Source organism: Pelodiscus sinensis, chromosome 11, assembly GCF_052426305.1.
Source record: "Pelodiscus sinensis isolate ZL-2025 chromosome 11, ASM5242630v1, whole genome shotgun sequence".
Taxonomy (NCBI): domain Eukaryota; kingdom Metazoa; phylum Chordata; order Testudines; family Trionychidae; genus Pelodiscus; species Pelodiscus sinensis.
In genome coordinates, this window is record NC_143062.1 from 49,036,918 (window position 1) to 49,053,589 (window position 16,672).

Sequence of the window (16,672 nt, forward strand, 5' to 3'; positions counted from 1 at the left end):
TCAGATCCAAACACGGGGCATAAAGAGCCCTGTGGTCCTTCCATAAGGATCCGATTGCAGGAGCAGGGCTTCCTTCTTTCCTAATTTTGCTATTTACCCTGCTCAGGTTGGCATTCCTCTACTAGGGTTTGGCACCATGGCACAGTCTGGAAAGATCTCAGCTCAGTACGAGGCATATGGGGCCTCCTTGTGGCCCCGAACTAGTGACCATCCCTGCCAGCCCTTTGTTGTTATCAGCACAAGTTGTTTCTACCCATCCTGCCCAGCTCACTTTGCCCCCACAACTCACCAGGAGGCGGGAGCTAGCTGTACCAGGAAAAGGGCTGGGCCAGTGTATTTTCCCAATGCAGCTGGGAGAGGCGGGGGCCGAACTGTGTCCCAGAGTAGCAGCTACTCGGGCTGGACTACAAGGTGATCAGCAGCCCTAAAACCATCAACTTCCTACACGCCCGATCTCGCCAGAATAAACACTGGCTTTACACCCGAAACCCATTCGATAACTTTTGCTGGTACGGTGCCTATAGTTATCATCCTAAAGGCACCAAAGTTCACTGATTTCTCCAAGGACACGGAACAAGGAGCTGGGATTAGAATTTAGTCCTGTGCACAGGCTACTCCAGCATGCTGCACTTCTGCTTTGCCTTCCCACTTCAAGCCACAAAAATAAAGTGGGGGTGAGAGGCTGCAAATGTATTTATGAGGGACAGCAAACAAGGATAACAAGGATCTTCGCCCATGCCCTAACGTCTCTATAACCCCAAACATTTTTCGAATTTTAAAACCCTCAGTAAATTTAGACATGCTGCTTCTGCACCCGCGCCTCTCCCCACCCCCCATTCCTGGTTTCAGCCAAAGCCAGGAAGTCGAAATGCTGCAGCAAACCAAGAAAGGCTGCTCTCATGTTATTTCTCGCCCAGCTGCCACCACAAAGCACCGGAGAGCTCAAGAGAGAGCCTGTTCTTCCGAGATCTCGAGTTCAAACTTTAAATAAGCCTCTGAACTTCAGGACACTAATCAATTGGAACCTCTATAGCTTTGAGAAATTTGCTTTTCTCTGGCATTTGCTCTTAGCCTCAGAGCTGGGCTGAAGAATTGTATATTTAGTACATTTCTCCATTATCAGTGAAAAATGTTAAACATTCTTTTCTGAGGTCGGTGTTACCAGGGTGTTACCATTCAAAACATCTATTAGGGATCATCTAGATGGTGCTTGGTCCTGTCGTGAGGGCAGGGGACTGGACTTTCGAGGTTCTTTCCAGTTCTAGTGTTCTATGAAAATGGGACTGAGTGAAACCAGACATAAAGTACTTAGCAGCTTAAGTTCTCTAATATGACTTCATTCTGTATATTTGATTGACAATACCACACTGTACATAACTATGTTCTTTCAATAACTAAAACGGGGCATTCATTAGTGGTGTAAAATATATTCGCTTATTGCACTGGGTTTTTGGACTATTAATTTAGAAGAGCTGTTCAAAGTTCACCTTAGTTAATACTTACAGCCCTAAGGAACATGAAATAAAGGATTAAAATACATAATTTGCTAAGGCCTAATTTACACACAAGTAGATATTTCCACAGCATTGGAAGACGGCAGATGCCATATGCCAAACCATTGTCTTGTACCTTCTGCATGAACCTCTGTTCATTTAGTTATTAAAAGAAATTAAGCATCTTCTCAGTCCTCATTAGGATTTGTCTATTTTCTCTACCATTTTCTCTGCAAAGAAAGCTTATAGAATCATGGAGCTATAAAGCTATTCCATGTGTGAAACAGGCTATTAAAGCTTTTGTTCAGGATTTAAATAAAATAACACCCTCCCAAATGACGGCAGTAGATTTACAACATTATGCTGCCACCTGGTGGGTATGACGGCTCAATTTACGACTGCTTTAAAATTTTTGGCAATGATTTATATCCACTACTTACCACTCCTGTTTTAACAATTCTGGTCCCCTCGAATATTCGAGTTGTGTTAGCTGAGAAATAAAGAAGGATAATTATTATGTGGCTTCAGAAGCTGAAAAATGCAGTTATTCTGCTAAACAACTTCTCATAAATTAAAAGCATATAAAAATTTCAAACTCTTGCTAGATAGGGTTGTCAAGCAATTAAAAATTAATCATAATTAACTGTGCTCTTTAATAATAGAATATAATTTATTTAAATATTTTTGGATGTTTTCTTCCCTTTCAAATATTTTGATCTCAGTTACAAAACGGAATACAAAGTGTACAGTGTTCACTTTACATTTCATGTTTAATTACAAATATTTGCATCGTCTCAAACAAAAGAAATAGTATTTTTCAGTGCCCCTAATACAAGTAGGGGAGTGCAACCTCTTTATCATGAAAGGTGAAATTATAAATGTAGAATTATGGTCAAAAACCAAATTCAAAAATAAAACCAGGTAAAACTTTAAAGTCTACAAGTCCACTCTGTCCTAACTCTTGTCGATTAAGGCAAACAAGTTTGTTTACATTTGCTGGAAATAAATAATGCTACCTGTCTCTTGTTTATAACATCCCCTGAAGGTGAAAACAGGCATTCACATGGCATTGTCCACCCAGTATCGCAAAATTTTTATGCCAGATCCACTAAAGATTCCTTTATGCTTCAACCACTATTCCAGAGGACACATGTCCATATTGCTCATGGGTTCTGCTCAATAACAATCCAAAGCTGCATGGACCAACGCGTATTCATTTTCGTCATCTGAGTCAGATGCCACCAGCAGAATCGATTTTCTTTTTTTTTTTGGTGGTGTTCAAGTTCTGTAATTTCCACATCAGAGTGTTGCTCTTTTAAGACATCTGAAAGCACGTTCCACACCTTGCCACTCAGATTTTGGAAAGCAACTTCAGATTTTTAAATCTTACGTTAAGTTCTGTAATTATCTTTAGAAATCTCACATTGGTACCTTCTTTGCGTTTTGTCAAATTTGCTGCGAAAGTGTTCTTAAAATGAACAACATGTGTTGGATCATCATCTGAGACCATTGTAACATGAACTATATAGCAGAATGTGGGTAAAACACAAAGCAGGAGAAAAACAATTCTCCTTCAAGGAATCCAGTCATAATTTTAATTACACTTAAAAAAACCCCCACCCTCAACATGGAAATATGTCCTCTGAAATGGAGTCAAAGCACAAACGGGCATACAAGTATTTAGTATATCGGGCATGTAAATACCTGCAATGCCTGTTACAGAAGTGCCATGTGAACACCTGTTCTCAAACTTGTTTTTCTTAGTGACTGGCTGAACATGAAATAGGACTGAGTGGACTGCAGGCTCGAAAGTTTTACACTGTTTTGTTTTTGAGTATAGTTATGTAACAATTTATATATTGCACTTTCATGATGACAAAATCGCACTTCAGTACTTGTATGAAGTAAATTGAAAAATACTATTTCTTTTTATCATTTTTATAGTTTAAATATTAGAAATAAAAATAATATAAAGTGAGCACTGTACACTTTGTAGAGTGTGTTGTAATAAAAAATATTGAAAAACATCCAAAATATACAATACATTTCAACTAGTATTCTATTGTTAAGCAGTGCAATTAAAACTGTGATTAATCACAATTTATTTTTTTTAAATTGTGATTATTTTTGAGTTAACTGGATGAGTGAACGGTGATTAACTGACAGCCCTACTACTGAGTGACAAGTATTAAGATGGTAACTACACACCAGTAAAAAACAAGTGACGTGAAGAAAATTCTGGTCCCAATTACACCAGTGTAAAGTGCAAGTCAGGCCAATATTTCACCATCTGGGGTGTCTGCAATTATTCATCTAAATCCATATTTGTGCCTAAATATGGATTTACAAAACCTATGTTGGCCTTTGACTACTGACCTATTAAATATATATTCTCGCTCAACCACAAGTTGGGTGAAAATATATGGCCCAGTTATACAGCAGGTCAGACTAAATGATAATAATAATAGCTACTGACCTTGAAACTTATTATATCTGTGTTCATCCCAATTTACGCTGGTACACATGAAGTCAGATTATAGTCCATGCTATTGAGAATTAATATTAGAGAGGCTAAATTTAAGGAATTGGGTTTATTGTAAGCAATGATACATCCCCAAGCTGTTGATTTGTGACAGTGGAGGAGAAATGTACTCCAGGTCCATTTGTCATGCCACATGCTGTGTACTGTTTGTAATTAGGTATGTGTTTATCGTTTGTTTAGAATACTTTATGTAAGTGAGAAATGTTTCAAATAAAACTTTAATACAATATTTTAAAACACTGCCTGCCATCATAAAACAGGTTTCTTCTGGTTTTTTATCTCTGTATAATTACTAGTTTGTAAAGGGTGAAGGAAATATAAATTGCACATCATCTGCTAGACAAATTAAACGACATATTAACCATTCCAGTGAACTGATTTCCCACAGCACTGATCTGAATCTTGACCAGTTTAGAAACTTCTAGAAGAACGCAGGTGAGCATTAGAACAAACAGCTAAACAATCCAACTAGCGAGACACAGGAGGATAAAACCTTCTGAGGGGTTATTTAAAAGTTAGATTCTGAAGCCAGTGTAAAATTGGAAGAAGTTGCCGTATAGGGAGGAGGGGAGGCTGAGGAGGGAACCATCAACGTCTCTCTCTGCCATACTGGTGTGTGTGTGGCCTCCATTATAGATCTCTTTGTGTAACTGGGAAGCTGTCAAAAAGACTCGATAATCAAATATGGTCAAATTTCAGCAGTTTGTTCCCCGTCACCCTTAGCATACAGCCCTGAGAGGTACGGCCCCCAGCATACAAGTTTCTGATCCTGCCGGGCATTTAAAACAAAGCCCTCAACTCTCCCCTCAATGTGCAGAGAAGAGCCAGAGTGAAGGGTGCCGCATACAGGGCATTTATTAGATATGAGAGTTTCCCCCACCCCACGCTGGAGAGCCCATCATTCTAGAGGCAAAGTGTGCACCTTGCAGATCTCAGAAGAGAATACTGTCTGGTGTCTATAAACAGTTTCAGCTGTTAAGGAGGAAGAAATCAACTAGGTTTGAAACCCTCACATTTCTCTAAAGGTCACCCTTAAAAAGTCTCCATTAATGTAATGGATAACGTCTGACTCGTGTAATTTAACTCTTTGCTTTTTCTTAGCTCTAGGATTTACAAGACTGTGTAGTTCTTCTGATTAGCTTGTAGGGGTGAAATTTCATTAAGGGTGAAATTCAGGCCCCACCCACAGCCTCTGTTTCACTTCATGGGACTTGTATTCTGTGAGGGCTGGGAGAGAGATTTCACCCCCAAACCACAAAACTGAGATCAATACCAATGGAGCAGCGAGTGACAATCGTTTTCCTTTAAAAGGAAAAAAAGAAAATGTTGGCACTTGTTTTAAAAATCAAGTTCTATTCATGGTCTCGGACTTTTCACTCTACTCAGACTGACTGAAGCAGAAATGTCTGAAAGATAAGACGCTTCAGAGGGTAGCTGAGTTAGTCTGTACAGGAAAAACAACAAATGGTCTGGTAGCACTTTATCGATTAACAAAACATGTAGATGGTATCATTAGTTTTCGTGGGCATAGCCGAAGAAGTGGGCTGTGCCCACGAAAGCTCATGATACCAGCTACATGTTTTGTTAGTCTATACCAGACCATTTGTTGATTTTTGAAAGATAAGAGTTCAACAAGCAATTGAAAATATCTTTGTTTTGGTAATCAATGAAACTGTGAATCTGTGCATGGGGTTGTCTAGCTACATGCGAATTACAGCTACCAAGACTGAATTACTGATCCACGACCCAATTCTTGCTGCACGTGAATTACAGCTACCATCTATGTCAGAGGGCTATGCTACCTCTGATTTATTTTTTTAAATTCAGTAGCTAGAGGCTGATTCCAAAGAAGATTACGTATATTTATAGTCACTCAGATTTCTAAAGGCAAACATGCTCTACACCAGGGGTGGGCAATGGGATGGCGGCGATTCGCAGGTCCATTGATGCAGGTATGGGAGCTTGCAGCCCACAGAGGGCCACCGTTCCAGCCAGTGGGAGCTGCGGGAAGTGGCATGGACCAGGACACCACTTTCCGCAGCTCCCGTTGGCCGGGAATGGCGATTCACAGCCAATAGGAGCTGCAAGCCCCTGTATATGCAGAGGCGCAGGGAAATACAGTGCTGGTGGCTTGCCAGGGGCTAACACTGGCCAATCAGATCCAGCCTGCAGGCTGGTTATTGCTCGTCACTGTGCTAAACTCATACACAAAATGTAAACATCATAATTAAACAAAGACTAATGGTACAATATCAGCAAAGGAGTCTTGTAGCCCTCAAAGCAAACACCACGCTCATCTCCTTCTCCGGGAAAGTGTGGGCTAATACAGGAGAGTTGCGTATGCTCTGGACATTATTAAATCTAGGTTTCAATCCAAAGAATCACTGAGTGGGTATGGAAAGCAATTGCAGGAGCTGAGAACCCACCACTGTAAAGAGTCTGCCAATCAGCCCTTTCTTTTGCTCAGCTGATCAGAGTTGCAAATTAGCTGTAACACTCAGACACCCCCTGGAATATCTTCCCATGTTCCCATTTTGGTCAGCAAGAGAAATCAGAGGAAAAAAAGGGAGGAAAAAAAATCACATCATTTTAAACAGATTTTTTGTCTTTCTTTACCTTGAAAAAGCATTGTCTGGCTAAAGTCACTACGCATGTCATTTCGGCAAACTGCTTGAACTCTGAACAGATAAAGGATGTCAGGTGAGACATGGCTAATGATGGCTTTCTGTTTAAAAGAAATAGATATTATTCAGATGTGCCCCCCCAAAGGGCTCTCCATCATGAAGTTGTACAACACAGCGCACAGTGCTAACACAGAACACATAGGACAAGGCTAGCTCTCGAGGGAGACAGTAACTCCGGTGCGGAGGCGTGGCCACTGGCCCATGCATTACATACACAGCTAGGCTTCAGCAAGACCGAAGTGGAGCACAGTCCTGGCACTAGCTCTCCGCACAGAGGAGAGCTGCACCCACGCTGCATTCAGGACCACACACACATACATGCTCTTCCCGCTCAACAAGTGACTTGATCTTGTAAAAATTAAAACGCAAAAGGTGGTGGGGAGGAAAGGTTGTTTCCCATCAACTCCGACAGGGACAGAGAGCTACCAACCGCCCCAGGAACTAAGCCGGGAGCTTTATTGAGCAATAAGCCGCAGGTTTGATTGGAGGCCCCTCTACGTTGAAAATCTGCTCCGGGCTGGGAAGCAACTTCCAGCTCGCCATCACCATTACAAAGGGCATTCAAATATGCACATGGATGCTGCACCGGAGCTGCCTGGGTGGCCAGCCAGTCCTCACTCTCCGTGTGCTCCTCCGACCCATTTGGCCAGAGATTGCTTCTCTCTCGGCCGTGCAGTGGAGGAAGTTAACTGCCCTGGATATCAGCAAGGGGCTCCTTTCAAACGTCTCAAGCAACTGGACTGGTTAATGCCTGCTGCAATGCTACAGCACTTTGAATGGACATTGTATTTCACAGTCAAAGGACGTTTTTCTGCCATGCTGCTCTCTCTTAAACCCTGGCTCAATCCTTTACCTCCAACTCACTTTTCCAGGGCTGGGCTTGTTGCTAGTCACTTCGAGCTACCACTTCATTGCATTCCCTACATAGGTCGTTATTTTTTTAATATAAAAATAAGACACTGTATTTGTGCCCAGATTGTTTCTGCTGATTAACGTACTCCATCCTCATTACTGATGAAAAAAATCTCCCTTAAGCGTGTGAAGTTTTGACAAGAGAGAGGTTATAATACATCCTAACCTTGAGTGTCTTTCAATAGATTCCTCTCTGATTTCATGAAGTACATCTCTCCCTAATGTGACCCAGATAACAATGTCTAGTGGGGAAATTGAAAATATAAATGGAAATGAAGTAAAAGAATCTTCATCTGAGGGAAGAAGTATTATTCTATAACTGATTGAATGGGCCCAGAGGACTGTGTATTTGAAAAAAAAAAAGTGACAGTCATTAGGAATTTCTCTCTGTGCCGCTGCATTTTCATGTGCATATACAATTACTGATTTTGTTATTCCAGAGGCTTCCTTTGATTAACAATAAACAGAGACCTATGAATCTTGAATATATAACTTTGATTTTATATGCAGGGGATATTAAAGACGAGTACAGTATTTGCTTTCACTCGGACAAGAATGACAAACAGATCCAATCATAAATGGAGCTGGTGATCTTTCCCTCTAATATCTAATCAGCAGAGAAATCTAGGGCACATTTCCTTTTTTCCCCTACTTAAGCCTGAGAGTCTGAACCCTCAGCTTCTGGGCCCTGATTTTGAAACCACTAGGGACAGTCCCAAAAGCCTTCAACCTCTCTAATCTGGCACTCTCTGGTCCAGGAATCCGTGTGGCCCGGCATGATTTGAGTTAGCCGGATGTCCACTTATCATGGGTGTGGCCAACTTTCCCACGGTTCCATAAAGTTTATTTACAGCTCCCAGTCCTGGCTCTCTGTGCTGTTATTTAGCTTTTATCATTAGATGTCTTCTAAGAGCCCAGTAAGCAGTGGAAGTGTTGGTCATGCTAACAGACAATATTGATCTCCCGGGGTTCAGCAAATTCTCTGGTTTGGCACTGGTCAGGTCCCGAGGGTGCTGGACTAGAGAGGTTCGGTCCAGTAATAGATTTTGCATGATCAGTTCTTACTGTGAAAACAGTGACTTGAACATAAGCCAAAAGCCCACGGGAATGACATACTCAGGAACACTGGGTGAATTCAACTAGCACTGAATATGCAAAAAGCCATCCATTGCAATTTTGAAAAACTAACCATTCATTGAAAGATAAACGCTTTCATACCCCACCTTCTACTGAGAAAAGCACAAAGCAAGGCTAGCTTAAGACTAAGGTCATGTGCGGATGCGGTAGCTTTACCAGGTCCTTGTCACTGTCCTTGGTGAAAGTTTTCTCTTTTTCGTCTTCATTTTTAGTCCAGCTGTAGGAGATCATGTAGTTCATAATGGGAGGGTGGTAGATGATCTCGGGTTGGTTCCAGGTTACGAGCAAAGCTGTTCTGTTCACAGGCTGCACTTTCATGTTGACTGGGGGAGTGCTGCAAACTAAACAAAAGGGATCAAATATGAGGGACAGACACACACCAAGCAGGAGAATAACTGCAGATTTTGGACCCATGTACCTCGACTCTGTAATACCTTTCTCTACGTTACATTACACCCACAGGCATTTAAACCACTTCCCGTTGTTTTCCCGTGCCAAGCGCAGGAAAGGTAACGGACAATAGGCTCCATTATAACTGTGGCCTTGGGCAAGTTGTTTAGGCTCAATTATTTCTTTCCCAAATGGGCACAAAGTCTCCACTCCCGACATGTGAACACATCCCGCCCTCTGCACCTGCAAAGCTCTGGGTGTCCACAAGTGCTCACAGACACTTTTGCACCTTCGGGTCTTCGTTTCCCTGGGGAACTTTCCTGGGCTGCATTGCAATTGCCCGCTGCATAAAATGGAAGCAATAATTCTTCCTGGCCTCGCCCGGCGCTGGGAGAATTAGCTAATGTTTGCAAAAGCTCTCTGAAGCTGCGATGCCCTATATCAGAGGTAAGTGTTATTACTGGCACACTAAATGGTTTCTGTTTCATGCCCACTGGTGCGTAATAAACTAAGGGTATTTTATATTCTTCCTCACCTGCTTTGCAGGGAAACACAGACATTATTTCAGATGTAGAGGTGGGGACAGAATCGCCAGGCCCCTGAGCAAGGTCGGGGGGGGGGGGGGAAGCTTTGTGCTCCCTGAAGGAGCGGACTTTCAGGTAGAAGACGCGGGGATGAAGGAGGGGGGCTAGCATCCCCCTACTTGCCCTTCAGTGTCACCTGGAGTGTGCCACCTGGTGCTCCAGCTGTGATTTAAAGGGCCCGCCGGCACTGCAGTAGCAGAGATGGCAGCCAGGAGGCCCCGACTCTTTTGAATCACCGGGCCTCACGGCAAGTGACCCTGTCTCCTCATCGGTGGGCCTGTTCAAATACCACAGAAACAAAAGAGCACGTCCATCTGTCCATAACTACCCGGGCAGCAGGCTTTGGGGCTCACACGTCCTACCCGCCTTCTGTGAGGAACATTGTGTGCAACCGTCGACGGACGTCTGCTGGAGGCCATGCCAGGAGACTGCTCTCGGGCCAGAGTGAGCTACGATCTGAGGGGGGAACGTCCGGGGAGGAAACCAAACCCTAGGAATGGCCTGGCTTGAGCTGGGCGACTAGTTATTCCACTGCCTACGGAAGAAGAGGCCCGAGTCTGGGCGCTGACCCAGTGCCTGCCCTATGCTGGCGCTCACAGAACACAATCCGCTCAGGAGAATACTTGTCTGACAATGGAAAGGGAAAGGCATCCTCATGGAGAACACTAGATGGCACTCGTATGCTGTCTGTAAAGTACACACTGGTCTCCTGCTGTAAGGGCTACTGATTTTTCCAAGCTTTAAAAGAGTCATGATTAAAATATATAATTCAGGACAGATTCTCACACCCTCTTTCCAAATATAACCTTGAGCCACAAAAGAACTTCTCGCAACGGTACCGCAACACACTCAGCAGGGACCAAGGATCCAGCCGGTGCTGACAGGAATGGCTCAGGGTGTCATCCGTGCCACTAAGCTTGTGCATTGTTACCAATATTATTCCTCCTTCCCACCTTTCAATAGCAAGTTACCACACACCTGCCTTAATGCTGCTGCCTGCACATACACACACCACATTTTACTCCTGGAGAATCACAGCTGCACTGAGGAGGGGGAAAAAAAGCCTGTTCTCAGATGTGGGTTACCAGTTGCGTGCTGCTGCATTACCATACACCCTTGGTTTAGAAATGAACATGTGCAGCAAATGTGCGTCGCCCGTATTTCCAGTGTACGGGGCTTTACAATATCTCCGGTGCATTCATCACTCTCATTTTCTAAGAGGAGGAGGGAACAGAATCCGGTTGTCTTTTAGAGAGAGGTTTGTGTAGAAACTGCTGTGCAGAGTGTACTATCCCTATTTACCAGTGTCCTGATCACTGTGAACAGAGGTGGCCAACAATATACAGGTGTTTCTGCCCCTACCAAGGGAACGCCACTTCCAGAACCCCCTGGCAGGACTCCACTGAGCCACTGGTCCCAAGCAACAGTTCTTGCTCCTTCTCGGCCTCTCTCGTCTGTTCTGCTCTCCGACTTGTGCATTGGTCTTTCCCTACTTAGCCTTCCAGTGTGAGCCCGTGGCTGCATGAAGTTCACGTTCTGTGTATTAAACATGGGCTAGTTTACGTGGGGGCCTATGCATTCAAATTCTCTTTGTGCAGTTTTTTGAACGTCTGGTAGGCTGAGTCCCTCAGAGTCCAGGGGAACAGTCTCGTTCCCATCCAGAGATCAAGAGAGAACTTAACCCACACAATGACGGCCTCGACAGTGTGGGGATAGTCAGTTCTATGGTCTGTCGCTCTATGTTCACCAGTTTCCACGGAGACTCTCACACGGAATACGCACCTCAGTAAACCCTAAGGATATGTTTACACTAGCCCCCAGTTCGAACTAGGGAGGCTAATGTAGGCATTCGAAGTTGCAAATGAAGCCCGGGATTTAAATATCATTTGCATCTTCCCGGGCGCCGCCATTTTTAAATGTCCCTTAGTCCGAACTCCGTGCCCGCGGCTACATGCGGCACAGAGAAAGTAGTTTGAATTAGGATCTCTAATTCAATCTACCGGTACACCTTGTTCCACGAGGAGCCGGGTAAGCGCAGTGCATGACTTTCCTCACTCTGACGCCCTCCCTGATTTCACCCACAGATGCTAAAGTACTCTGCTAGTTCGGAGCCCTCAAATGGTGGGAAATCCAGGCCCCTGGCATGCTCAAAGGATACTGAATTCACAATGCTGCCATTTCACAGTAAAGAAGTTTGTGATTTAATAGGACTTTGTTTCAATTATTCTGAGGCACAAGGGAAGAATGTGTTATGATTACATATTAACTAGCGTGTTCTAATTCAGCATCTATTTTAAGGGTTTCAGGATTGATGAATGAACAAAACAGGATTTCCTCCTGCCCCTTTGTTTATAAAATGAAACATATGGTTTGCTAATTTAACCAAACCTGTTCAGGACACAATGGAATCAAGAACATTTGATCTGATAATTTAATTTGATGATTTAATCAGGACAGTACATAATAATGCAGCAAATGTCTGAAAGGAGAGAAGAAGTGCATAATGATTTGACTATATATAAAACTATTCTAGAGAGCCAGTTTTCCTTTCTCACTTGTGTGTGTGTTTTGCATTTTTGAAAGGAGAAAATTCACAGATTCTGAGTTTTATAAACCGTATTTTAGGATGCTAAAGAGCCCCCATTGATTTTGCAAAGTATACAGCTGAAGGACAAATACAAATGCAGAGAAGAAATGTGGGGAAAAAATTGTATGCGAGTTACTCTGGATTGAATCAGAGTACAGGAATACACTGAACAGAAACAAGATTTTTTCAGGCAAAATGACCAAGCAAGCCAGTGAATTGATGATTCCTTAAAAAAAGCCATTTGACATTGAAATCACAGATCTCTGCTGTTTTTAGAGAAAAATATTACCATGCCTTCCCCTCAAGTTCAGCCATCATTATGACTATTTATATTACTGTAGCACCTAAGAGCCCCTGGCACAGACCCTATATTCCCTCTAATCATTTCCAGCCATGTGCAGATTTTTTCCATCCATGTGTGGAATAAGTTTTATGTGCACTGAAGCATGTGCGGATGTGCACCACCTCTGGAAACAATCAGCCTAGTTGTGGTTGCTCTGCTATTCAGGTGGATGGCATTTCAATCTCTCCTGAGTGGCTGGACAGCTTACAGGGAACACTGTAAGGTACGGTACAGACACCGATGAAAAGCTCCCAGAGATCTTACAGTGTAAGTATGAGACCAGAGACAGACAGCTTGGAAAGGCAAGGTAACAATGAGACAGTACTAGTCAGCGTGACAGGCAGCGATAAAGGGAGCATGGGGTGTTGAAATTGTTACAACACTAAAATCCGCCACAGCCAGTCCTCACTTTAGGACAAATTTATCTTCTCTGCCTCCGAGCACCATAATAGCTGAGCACCTGACAGACTATAATGCAGCACCTGTGAGGCGAGGCAGTGTTACTGTCCACAAGTCACAGAAGGGAAACTGAGGCACAGGAGGCTAAGGGATGTGTGCCCCCTTTAGAAAAATGTGGTGTGCCGCTGGCCTCCTTCCCCAGCTGTCACTGAGCTATGACGAGCTCCTGTGGGGAGTTCTGCCAACGGCATCCGTCCACCCTTGCATACCACCATCGCAAAGCCCAACACAGCGACGTGCACAATCCACAGGGCCCTCCAGGTCAGCCACACCACAGAGAACTATTTCGTTCACGATAGAAGCATTCCAGCGGGCAGGGACACGTAACATGAACGTAACATCTGCAGCCTCATCTCTGCCTTCACTGGAGTTCTACATTCCATGTGGCTACACAACCTCCACAGGGTTTTCCTAACTCAAGCCCCACAGAACCTAACCTAGAGGTTCAAGGCAGCCCTCCTCTGGGACTCTGGTGAGAGAGATGTCCCTGGTTTAGCAGGGATTAGGCACTGATGTAGGGCACAGAATCCTAGGGCTGGCAGAGACCTCAGGAGTCATCGAGTCCAATCAGCTGCCCAAAGCAGGACCCACCCCAACTCCATCATCCCAGCCAGGGCTTGGTCAAGCCGGGACTTCAAAACCTCTAGGGATGGAGATTCCACCCCTCCCTAGGGAACCCATCCCAGTGCTTCACCACCCTCGTAGGGAAATCGTTTTTCCTAATATCCATCCTAGACCTCCCCCACTGCAACTTGAGACCATTTCTCCTCGTTCTGTCATCTCCCAGCACGGAGAGCAACCTCTCTCTAGCCCCTTTGGAGCCCCCTTCGGGCAGTTGAAGGCTGCTATCAAATCCCTCCCCCCCACTCTTCTGTAGACTAAGCAAAATCCATCAGCCTCTCCTCATAATCATGTGCTCCAGCCCCCTCATCATTTTTGTTGCCCACCGCTAGACTTTCTCCAATGTGTCCACGTCCTTTCTGTAATGGGGGGCCCAGAACTGGACACAATATGGCCTCGCCATGCCAAATAAAGGGGAATCATCACTAGTTGGTACCTATGGCTGACAATGGAGCTACAGGAATACTCACCTTATTCACAGGTAGTGACATATGCGGTTCTACCGGGATAAAATTTCTCTCATACAGCACTAGCCTGCATTTTGCTTACGCTACCTGTGTTACTGAAAAACTACATAAGGAATGTTTTAAAATGTGAATGGAGTTTATTGTTTGTATTGCTTCCCCTTGTAAAGCCAGATGCCTTATACTTTACTTGGCAGAATTCGATTGTTAGAATTTTGTCTGATAATATAAATGTTTATATTTAAGAATTTATTCTTATTAATTTAAATTTTCAGAGCCTTCCCTTGCCCCGATTTTTATCAATTTAATTTTTCACAGTGGGGGAATATTAGGGATGGAGTGCCATACAATGGGGAGGTCAGACAATTTAATGCTAGCAGATTCTGACGTTCAAAAAATTAAAGCTTTACGACAATTAAAATAGAAGCTGTCAACATCACAAGTCAAAATATAGGAAGCAAATGGTCTGAACTCAAGGAGCATTTTTCTTAACTTTGTAAGATTTGGCTCATTGATGGAATTTTTGTCCATTTGTGCAGGCACAGTGAAATTGATGTTTGATAGACATTTAACGATAAAAATCGCATCCTTTCAAGCCTACTTCCACTTGGACTCCAACAGTACAGTACAGAGATCCATCACAACCTAAAAATGTTCTAAGTTAGCTTTTCTATGCATAAAAATGTCACCACCATTATTTCTGGATGTGCTGTGTCTGCTTTTGTGAAGCGGAGCATCTCCTTCTTCCTGTTGTTTCTACCGCTGCCACACAGGGACATAAGACACGCTCAAGTCATGACCCTTTTGTGCATAGAAAAGCAGGGGCTGGTGGAGAACTCAAAACTTGCCTCTGCAAGGATGGGGAGTCCTGGGCGAAGGGGACTTGTGAAGAAACATGTGGATAGAGGAAAGGAAACATTTCTGAATCAAAGTGATTTAAAAAAAGCGAGAGCATTGAAGCTGCTCAGAAGTCTGGTATGTTAGAATAAATCCTGAGGAGATGGATTAGTGGGCAGAGAGCAAGTGAAATGCTGTAAGACAAGGAATCCATTTATTTACCACATGGCTCTGCAACTTACAACCTAGATGCAATATTATCTCATCTTAAGGGGCATATTATATATATATGTGACTATCAACAAAGTCACTGGTAATTTGGAAGAAAATATCTTAAATGCTTATGAATCAATGTCCTAACAGATAAAGCACAAGATAGACTATTAGTTGGTGTCTGCTACAGACTACAAAATCATACCACGGAACATGACTGGCACATTATGCACCTGTCTGCAGTGTGCAGGAAAAATGCAGCATGATCACTGAGAACTCAGTTGGAATGACATATGCTGGAAGTCTCATGCTGCCAGTATTAAACATCACTGGACTTCCTAAATATTAGACATAAGAAGTGTGCATCTAGTAGGACAGAATTCTATATTAGGGCTCATCTTGACCAGTAAAGAGGAACTGATCACAGAACTAAAAAGCAATGGTAATTCAGGTACAAGTATCACGACCTGATCAAATGTATAGCGAACAAACAAAATTAAGTCTAGACCAGTTTTTACACACATTTTAAAAGGGCCAATTTTACAAAGCTGAAATCAATTATAAGCCAGATCATTTGGGAGGAAGAATTTAATCAGAAAAATACAACTGATAATTGGGAATTATCATATCACCCTGGAGGAAGAAGTCCATCCTACTTAAAAAACCTGGTTTAGTGGGGAAGTGAAGACAAACTATACAAAATAAAAAAAAAATAACAAAAAAAAAACAAAGAAAAGTGAAGATAAGGGAATTCATTGGTAATGAATACAGGTCCAAAGCTAAGAACTGTAGAAAATTGATAAGGGAAGCAAAGGGACAAGGAGAAATCTATGGCTGGCAGAATTAAGGACAATAAAAAGGAGTTTTAAAAAGTATATGAAGAACAAAAAGAATCCAACAACTTGATGTAAATGGAAGAATGATCAATAATAATGGAGAAAAAGCAGACGTGTTCAATAAATATTTAGGTTTTATATTTGTGGAAAAAAAGAGATGATTTAGTCATAGCATCTGATACACTTTCCCCATCCCACTACTGGAGGAATAGCAGTATAAAGTAGCAGCTACAAAAGTAACATATTTTAAAATCAGCAGGTTCAGATGACTTGCATTCAAAAGTTTTAAAAGAGCTGGCCAAGGAGTTTAATGCTGATGTTTAATAAGCTTTGAAACACTGGGAAAGTTCTTAAAGCCAGGAAGAAAGCTACTGTTGTGCCAATATTTAAAAAGGGTAAGCAGGATGACCTGGGTAATTATGAGCCTGTCAGTCTGACATCGATCCCAGGCAAAATAATGAAGTGACTGAAATGGAACTTGATTAATAAAGAATTAAAGGAGGGTAATACAATTAATGCTAGTCAGCATGGTTTTATGGAAAATTGATCCTGTCAGACTCACTTGATTTT

The 16,672-nt window shown here is 42.8% G+C and overlaps 1 protein-coding gene across 5 annotated transcripts in view; it reads right to left on the reverse strand.

Moving 5' to 3' along the window:
* The window catches only part of PTPRG (protein tyrosine phosphatase receptor type G), a 659,416-nt gene that overhangs the window by 132,374 nt on the left and 510,370 nt on the right, over positions 1-16,672 (reverse strand). For all 5 annotated transcript variants that reach the window (XM_075938464.2, XM_075938462.2, XM_075938461.2 and 2 more), the window contains exons 9-11: positions 8,925-9,109; positions 6,652-6,760; positions 1,934-1,983 (exon numbers count right to left, since the gene is read on the reverse strand). In XM_075938464.2, coding sequence (XP_075794579.2) covers positions 1,934-1,983; positions 6,652-6,760; positions 8,925-9,109 — 344 coding nt within the window. The remainder of the gene's footprint in view (positions 1-1,933; positions 1,984-6,651; positions 6,761-8,924; positions 9,110-16,672) is intronic.